General features: G+C 45.4%; 1 protein-coding gene across 1 annotated transcript in view; it reads left to right on the top strand.

Annotated features, from left to right (window-relative positions):
• LOC122341080 (WD repeat-containing protein 7) overlaps positions 1–10,000 on the top strand; it is a gene marked incomplete at its 5' end in the record, with an annotated part of 26,446 nt that overhangs the window by 2,613 nt on the left and 13,833 nt on the right. Inside the window, 1 exon segment of the mRNA XM_043234412.1 lies at positions 8,208–8,394. Coding sequence (XP_043090347.1) covers positions 8,208–8,394 — 187 coding nt within the window.

Raw genomic sequence — 10,000 nt, forward strand, 5'->3', positions numbered from 1 at the left:
ATAGCATATTTTGCAAGCATAGTTTTATCTTCATTGCTAACAGTATTGCAGTATTTTAATAGTGAAAATGCTTTGTATAGTAAGCGGGAAATGAGCTCCGCGCTGTAGTGACAGGAAGTGATGTCACAGTAATGCTGTAAATCCAGTGTGCTGAAGGCATTCCCTGTTTAGACGCCCTTTGTTTCTCTCTCTATCTCCCCATCTGCCGCCTCTCTTTCCAGCTCAACTCCATTGATTTTAACTTCACTTTCGATTTGACTGCAGCACAGGCCAGAGACAGACAGACAGAGAGAAGGAAAGACAGACAGACAGGCGTATAGACAGGCAGACACAAACAGACAAAGGCAGACGGAAACGCATACAGACAGATAAACAGAAAGACAGACAGATGAACAGAGACAGGCAGACAGTCAGACAAGGTTAGACACATAAATAGATGGATAGAGACAGACACACGGACAGATGGACAAATTGACAGGCACAGACAGACAGATGGACAGAGACAGACAGTAAGACAAGGATAGACAAACAAACAGATGGACAGAGACTGACAGAGGAGTAGACACATAGACCGATGGACAGAGACAGAGACAGACACATGGACTAATTGACAGACACAGACAGAGGAGTAGACACACAGACGAATGGACAGAGACAGACAGATAGACTAATTGACAGACACAGACAGAAGAATAGACACACAGACAGATGGACAGAGACAGACAGACAGACACATGGACTAATTGACAGACGCAGACAGAAGAATAGACACACAGACAGATGGACAGAGACAGACAGACAGACACATGGACTAATTGACAGACGCAGACAGAAGAATAGACACACAGACAGATGGACAGAGACAGACAGACAGACACATGGACTAATTGACAGACGCAGACAGAAGAATAGACACACAGACAGATGGACAGAGACAGACAGACAGACACATGGACTAATTGACAGCGCGAGACAGAAGAATAGACACACAGACAGATGGACAGAGACAGACAGACAGACACATGGACTAACTAATTGACAGACGAGACAGAAGAATAGACACACAGACAGATGGAGAGAGAGACAGACAGACAGACACATGGACTAATTGACAGACGCAGACAGAAGAATAGACACACAGACAGATGGACAGAGACAGACAGACAGACACATGGACTAATTGACAGACACAGACAGAATAGACGCACAGACAGATGGACAGAGACAGACAGACAGTCAGATGGACAGAGACAGACAGACACATGGACTAATTGACAGACGCAGACAGAAGAAGAGACACACAGACAGATGGACAGAGACAGACAGACAGACAAATGGACTAATTGACAGACACAGACAGAGGAGTAGACACACAGACGAATGGACAGAGACAGACAGATAGACTAATTGACAGACACAGACAGAAAAATAGACACACGGACAGATGGACAGAGACAGACACATGGACACAGACAGACACATAGACTAATTGACAGACGCAGACAGAAGAATAGACACACAGACAGATGGACAGAGACAGACACACATACAAATGGACAAATTGACGGACACAGACAGAGGAGTAGACGCATAGACGAATGGACAGAGACAGACAGATAGACTAATTGACAGACACAGACAGAAGAATAGACACACAGACAGATGGACAGAGACAGACAGACAGACAAGGATAGACACATAAACAGATGGACAGAGGCAGACACACGGACAGATGGACACAGACAGACAGACACATGGACTAATTGACAGACACAGACAGAATAGACGCACAGACAGATGGACAGAGACAGACAGACAGTCAGATGGACAGAGATAGACACACATACAGATGGACAAACTGACAGACACAGACAGAGGGACAGACACATAGACAGACGGACTGAGACAGAAACACAAACAGCTTCACAAACTGACAGACACAGACAGAGGGATAGCTACATAGACACAGACAGACAGCAAACAGATAAAGACAGGTGGACAGACAGACACAGACAAAGAGAGGACGGCGGACGTTCCTGTAGTAATAAGGCAACTGGAAAACATCATTTATGACCGTACAAGTCATTCTATATCGCCGTGTGTGTGTGTGTGTGTGTGTGTGTGTGTGTGAGTGTGTGAAAGACACAGTAAGACTTGGTTTAGAGCAGTCTCTCTCTGTCTCTCTCTCTCTCTCTCTCTCTGTCTCTCTCTCTCTCTGTCTCTCTCTCTCTCTCTCTCTCTCTCTCTCTCTCTCTCTCTCTCTCTCTCTCTCTCTCTCTCTCTGTCTCTCTCTCTCTCTCTCTCTCTCTCTCTCTCTCTCTCTCTGTCTCTCTCTCTCTCTCTCTCTCTCTCTCTCTCTCTCTCTCTCTCTCTCTCTCTCTCTCTCTCTCTCTCTCTCTCTCTCTCTCTCTCTCTCTCTCTCTCTCTCTCTCTCTCTCTCTGTCTCTCTCTCTCTCTCTCTCTCTCTCTCTCTCTCTCTCTCTCTCTCTCTCTCTCTCTCTCTCTCTCTCTCTCTCTCTCTCTCTCTCTCTGTGGCCCAGCTCTCTAATAAGCTTCCTGTGGCCCAGCTTCTAATGTGGCATGTTTATTGCTTTAACTAACCACTCATTAGCCCGGCTGATGCTTTGTCAATATTAATTCATCCATTTAAACCAAGTCAAGTCTTAAACAAAGATGTCCGCTCTGAAAAATGGACTCGACCCATTCGTCCGGCCTGAGAAACAGGACAATAAAAGAAGTGAGGTGTACTGCAATGTCTCTGTATGTCTCTGTACGGCAACATCCGGCTGCTCATTCTGACCAAGCGCTGCCCATTTAGTCAGGACATGTAAGTAGACATTTAAAAGGCAAGTTCAGCTAATAAACAAATGTGTGCATAAGCGATCATATATTGAATGAGTTGAAATGCTAATGATGGTTTAATGATACATTCCACTCAAATTTTATAAAAGAAATTTAGCAATTTTTTATTAAATTTGAGAATAGCCACAAAAAACTGGAGATCATAGTAATGTGAATTTATTAGGGATGCCACCAAATTTCGGCCAAAAGAGAAAAACGTCCCCAAAATATGAGCCGAAAATAGTCTATATAATATTAGAATATAATATTCGGTTTCTGTTTTCAGCCAATTACATCCAGAATTTTCAGTTTCGGCCCAGAATTTTAATTTCGATGCATCCCTAAAATTTATATAAAAATAAAATAAACTTGGTACAATTATCATAATAAATAGAAATATCCAAAATATAAATATGGCCTTTTTTTCTTGTTTATATTTAATTTCCTTTTTAAGAACAAAAGTATTTGTAAAAATAATGCAGGTTATTTAATAATTAATTAAAAAGAGAAAACAGTGAATATATTGCGGTGATGCCATGAGTTTTATTACATTTTTAAAAAATTTGTTTTAAAAATGTAATGCAAAAATTAAAAAAATATATTTTGGTTAACGTGATATAAATACTGTTTTATATAATTTTGCAATAAACTAAATCTTAATTTTTCACACATTTTTCAAACAATTTTTTTTTTTTTTTTTGTTAAATGTAACCTGAGCGTGTTCTTGACAGGATGTCTGAGCTTAATAAGTTGAATGCATTGGAAGTCATCGTTTTAATCATGTAATCCCGACTAAAGCTCATCAGGAGATTTAACGCTCCGAGTTTATTCAGAGCAGCTCTTCAGTCGAGTGTTTAAGGTTAAAGTTTCTCGTCTCTCACTTCCACGCCGATGGATTTGTGCCGCGGTGTTGGGAATCAAAGGCCGGATTAGAGTACAAACCACACTGCTCTTAAACCTCCGGAACAAAGCAACCAATCCCAGAGCGCTGCGCTTCACGACACAGGAGGTTTGATGCGTCTGAAACCACAGGCCAGACGCGTCCAGTCACACCTGGAGACACCCAGAGTTCAGATCAGTGCTGACCAACGCACACGCCTCTCAGACTCCTGCAGAAACGCTGGACCGACCTGCTTTCGGCTCGACCGCCATCAAGAAATTCTAGAAGTAAAGAAATGCATGCTTTTATTCAGCAAGGACGCTTTAAATTGATGAAACGCACAGTGTCTCTCACATACAGACGGCTGAAGTCAGTTTCTGCTGAGAGCTTCGGGCTGGAATCCGTCTGCATCAATTAGCTCACCTCATTGTTCTCTGTTGCCACGGTAATTACCCGCCGACCTGTTGCCGTGGCCACAAGCTCACGAGCAGACGCAGATAAATCCAGACGAACATTGTGTGTGTGATTATCAAGCAGCTGATGTATAACAAACAACGTAAACATTGATCAGATCAGCTGATGTGTGTGTGTGTGTGTGTGTGTGTGTCGGGTCACATGTGCTGACCTATCCCCCCTCGCCCTCCCACGCATATTGACCGTTGCCATGGAGACAGCATGTGCGGCTGTCGTGTGCTAATAGAGGCCTGCAGTGGAGTGAAGGAGCCCCTCGTTAGAGCTCCGCTGACGGACACACACACACACACACACACACACACACTGACCGCTGCGGGGTTTGTGTTCAACACCAGCTGACCTCAGTTCACTGACTTCTGTTGAAAAGGGGTTTCTGCTAAACCTAAACCTCGCCTTTTCAGTTCCCAGCGCCTTACTATTATTGTTGTTGTAAAATGATTGTATTGTTGTTTTTCAATCGGTTAAATACTTTTTAACACCTTATTTTTACATTATTCCATTTCCATATTTTTAGGAAAAAAAAGAAAAAAGTTATGGCTTGTCATTTTCAGATCCCAACATCAATTATTTATTTATTTATATATATATATATATATATATGTATATATATATATGTATTTATATATGTATTTATTTATTTATATATGTATTTATTTATTTATATATATTTATATATATATATATATATATATATATATATATATATATATATATATATATATATATATAATTTTTTTATTTTTTTATTTTATATAAATAATTAAGCTGGGGAGCTATGAGCAAGCCCACACCAGCCTGCCGCCTCTCACTGTGGGCAACACCAGAGTAGTGAAGAGTCCAGCCCCTTTCGAGGAGATGGGTTCCAGAGCCCAAGCAGTGCGTGGAGGTGAGCCCGACTATCTCTAGCCGGTATCTCTCGACCTCCCGCAACAACTCAGGCTCCTTCCCCCCCAGAGAGGTGACGTTCCATGTCCCTAGAACTAGGTTCTGAGTCCAGGGGTTGGGTTGTCGAGGTCCCCGCCTTCGACTGCCACCCAAACCACAGCTTAGCCGCCATGTGTTGGAGTTTAACCCGGTGGACGGGAGGGTCGCCTCCCTGCGACTCCGGGTTGGGGGGAGGACTCTCACTGTCATTTGTGCCTACGGGCCGAATGGCAGTGTAGAGTACCCGGCCTTCTTGGAGTCCCTGGGAGGGGTGCTGGAAAGTGCTCCAACCGGGGACTCTATCGTCCTGCTGGGGGACTTCAACGCTCACGTTGGTGATGCTAGTGACACCTGGAGGGGCGTGATTGGGAGGAACGGCCCCCCCGATCTAAACCTGAGTGGTGTTCTGTTGTTGGAATTCTGTGCTAGTCACGGTCTGTCCATAACGAACACCATGTTCAAGCATAAGGGTGTCCACCAGTACACGTGGCATCAGGACACCCTAGGGCGGAGGTCGATGATCGACTTTGTGGTTGTATCATCTGATCTCCGGCCGCATGTCTTGGACACTCGGGTGAAAAGAGGGGCGGAGCTGTCAACTGATCACCACCTGGTGGTGAGTTGGATTCGTTGGCGGGGGAGGAGGCCAGACAGACTTGGCAGACCTAAACGCACTGTGAGGGTCTGTTGGGAACGTTGGCAGAGACCCCTGTCAGGAGATCTTCAACCCCGCCTCCGGCAGAGCTTTGACCGGATTCCGAGGGAGGCTGGAGACATTGAGTCCGAGTGGACTATGTTCTCTACCTCTTTGGTCGACGCAGCCGTCCGGAGCTGTGGCCGTAAAGTCTCCGGTGCATGTCGTGGCGGCAACCCCCGAACCCGATGGTGGACATCGGAAGTAAGGGATGCCGTCAAGCTGAAGAAGGAGTCCTATCGGGCCTGGTTGGCTCATGGGACTCCTGAGGCAGCTGACAGGTACCGGTGGGCCAAGCGGACCGCTGCCCGGGTGGTTGTGCAGGCAAAAACTCGGGTCTGGGAGGAGTTCGGGGAGGCCATGGAAAATGACTATCGGACGGCCTCAAAGAGGTTCTGGCAAACCGTCCGACGCCTCAGAAAAGGGAAGCAGTGCCCTGCCAACACACCGTATACAGTGCTGGTGGGAACCTGCTAACCTCGACTGGGGATATTGTCGGGCGGTGGAAGGAATACTTTGAGGACCTCCTCAATCCCGCCAACACGTCTTCCACTGAGGAGCAGAGGCCGGGACCCGGGGGACTCGACCATCACCCTGGCTGAGGTCACTGAGGTTGTTGAGAAGCTCCTCGGTGGCAAGGCACCAGGGGTGGACGAGATCCGCCCGGAGTACCTCAGGTCTCTGGATGTTGTAGGGCTGTCTTGGCTGACACGCCTCTGCAGCATCGCGTGGACGCGGGGAAAGTGCCTCTGGACTGGCAGACCGGGGTGGTGGTTCCTCTTTTAAGAAGGGGACCGGAGGGTGTGCTCCAACTATAGGGGATCACACTTCTCAGCCTCCCTGGGAAAGTCTATGCCAGGGTACTGGAATCCGTCCGATAGTTGAACCTCAGCTTCAAGAGGAACAATGCGGGTTTCGTCCTGGACGTGGAACACTGGACCAGCTCTATACCCTCTTCAGGATGCTGGAGGGTTCCTGGGAGTTTGCCCAACCAGTCCACATGTGTTTTGTGGATTTGGAGAAGGCATTCGACCGGGTTCCTCGTGGTGTCCTGTGGGGGTGCTCTGGGAATATGGGGGTAAGGGGCCCTTTGCTAAGGGCTGTCCAATCCCTGTATGATCAGAGCAGGAGCTTGGTTCGCATTGCCAGCATTAAGTCAGACTTGTTCCCAGTGCATGTTGGACTCCGACAGGGCTGCCCTTTGTCACCGGTCCTGTTCATTATTTTTATGGACAGGATTTCTAGGCGCAGCCGGGGCCGGAGGGGGTCTGGTTTGGTGACCACAGAATAGCTTCTCTGCTTTTTGCTGATGATGTTGTTCTGTTGGCTACATCTGGCCAAGACCTACAGTGTGCGCTGGGCGGTTTGCAGCTGAGTGTGAAGCGGCTGGGATGAGAATCAGCACCTCCAAGTCTGAGGCCATGGTCTTCAGTCGGACAAGGGTGGCTTGCCCCCTTCAGGTTGGTGGGGAGCTCCTGCCCCAGGTGGAGGAGTTTAAGTATCTTGGGGTCTTGTTCACGAGTGAGGGAAGGATGGAACGAGAGATCGACAGACGGATCGGTGCAGCTTCTGCAGTAATGCGGTCGCTGTACTGGTCTGTCATGGTGAAGAAGGAGCTGAGCCGCAAGGCGAAGCTCTCGATTTACCGGTCGATTCGTTCCTACTTCACCTATGGTCATGAGCTTTGGGTCATGACCGAAAGGATGAGATCTCGGATACAAGCGGCCGAAATGAGTTTCCTCCGTAGGGTGGCTGGGCGCTCCCTTAGAGATAGGGTGAGGAGTTCAGTCACTCGGGAGGAGCTCGGAGTAGACCCGCTGCTCCTCCACATCGAGAGAGGCCAGCTGAGGTGGCTCGGGCATCTGTTCCGGATGCCTCCAGGACGCCTCCCAAGGGAGGTGTTCCGGGCATGTCCCACCGGGAGGAGGCCCCGGGGAAGACCTAGGACACGCTGGAGGGACTATGTCTCTCGGCTGGCCTGGGAGCGCCTCGGTGTTCCCCCGGAAGAGCTGGAGGAAGTGTCTGGGGAGAGGGGAGTCTGGGCGTCCCTGCTTAGACTGTTGCCCCCGCGACCCGGCCCCGGATAAGCGGAAGAAGAAGAAGAAGAAGATAAATAATTAAAATTTAATTTGTTTTAATTTTTACTTTGTTTATGTGCTTAATTAGATTTGTATTTTTGGGTACAGCATTCTGTGCACAGCAGTAAGAGACTAGCTTAACTTTCAGTGTTTAGGATCAGATTTCCAGTGTGCTCAGATGCTCGTGACGTTGTGTTGACGTGTGTAGTGACTGATGCTATATTAGCTGAGCGTCAATATTTCCGCCTACAGACCTGCAGCCGGTCCTGATAACGGCTCTGGTCAATATGGATATTAATAACCGTCTTTCTCTCAGGTAAAGCCCTGACGTTCCTCCTGCTCCAGCCTCCCAGCCCCAAGCTGCCGGCTCACAGCACCATCCGGCGCACAGCCATCGATCTGATCGGCCGGGGCTTCACCGTGTGGGAGCCGTACATGGACGTGTCTGCGGTCCTCATGGGTCTGCTGGAGCTCTGCGCCGACGCTGAGAAGCAGCTGTCCAAGTGAGACGCACACTTTTTAATTACACAGCACAGAATACCTGGGAATTGGGGGATTTTAGAAGAATAAATCTAAAGTTGGGCCGTTAGTTAAATCCCAAAATCATGAAGTTCATCTTTAGAGAGATCCACCACCCGTCAAAATAAAGGTTCGGTTTAACTCATGACTGAAATATATAAGCATTGTGAAGTACTCAATTTACGCAACTCACAAATCAAATTTTTTTCGTCCATATTTTAACAGGAAACCCTTTGTTGTGAACCATGCATATTTTTTTTTGATAATAAATTTGGATGATATAAATTTATCAAACTGAAAAAGTAAAAAAAAGTTAAACATTTAATTTATTTTTTAATTGTTCAAGTTTTGTTTGACATGCTTTTAAATGATCAAACTGACAGATTTATTTTATTTATATTATAAATGATTAGAATGGCACATATGAACACGTATGAAATGCAAAATGCAGAAAAATGTAAACAAAAGACCTGGGATTTGAGGGGGGAAAAAAATCGTTAAAATTGTGTATACTTTATCATTTAAAATTATTATGCATGCTTTTCGATTATTAAAGTTTACCTAACCATTAAGGTGGAATCTAGGAAATGTAAAAATCCAGAAAAATTGTAGCAATTTGAGGAAAAATGTAGTGCATTAACATAAATGTAGTGCATGAAAATGTATGTTTTATTAGGGGATTAATTAGGGGTTGGTTTTTTCAATTATTATTATTTTTACAATTTAATTTAACCACTAAAAATTACTCCAGGAAAATGAATGAATGAAAAGGAATAGATTAAATGTGTGTATATATTTATATATATATATATATATATATATATATATATATATATATATATATATATATATATGTGTGTGTGTGTGTGTGTGTGTGTGTGTGTGTGTCTATATATATCTCTCTATATATATTATCTATATATATATATATATATATATATATATATATATATTTTTTTTTTTTTTTTTTTTTTTTTATAAATGAAATAGTTGTTAAATGGTGCAAGTTTTATGATGTCAGTTAATTAGACATGATTTTTTGTCACTGCATTTTTCAAATGGAATTCAGAACAATTTAAAAAGATAAAAACAGCAGAATCTAGAAACACTCAAATGGAAACAGAGACTTTGAGAACCTCTCAAAAGGAAGTGATGAGGGCCCGGGTGAGTCTGAAGCGCTTGGATCAGCAGCACTGGTTAGTCCTCTCCTGAATCAGTTCTGAAGGCCTTCACCGCCGCTTCCTCCAGATTCAGACAGACGAGAGGCAGGCTGTAATGTGATTGGAGCCCATTAATATGATGTAATGATGTCTCGTCCTGAGGATGGTGGAGACCTCCGAGCGTAAGAGGAAACCCATTCGTCTGGGCCTTCACCTCCGCGCTTAAACGGCCGCAAACCAGCCTCCCGTCCAGCCTGAGCCGCTCGTTAAGACGAAACCCGAGCCAGAAAAAATTTATTATGAGTACAAATATGTCTGCGCGGAGCGCGTGCTAATGCCGTTAGAGCTAAATGGCGCTCGTTTTTCAGCCGTGATTACGTGCGAGGTATATGCGGGTCCTGAGTGGAACGAGGAGGATGATGATGATGAT

The sequence above is a fragment of the Puntigrus tetrazona genome, unplaced genomic scaffold (assembly GCF_018831695.1).
Source record: "Puntigrus tetrazona isolate hp1 unplaced genomic scaffold, ASM1883169v1 S000001111, whole genome shotgun sequence".
Classification (NCBI taxonomy): Eukaryota; Metazoa; Chordata; class Actinopteri; order Cypriniformes; family Cyprinidae; genus Puntigrus; species Puntigrus tetrazona.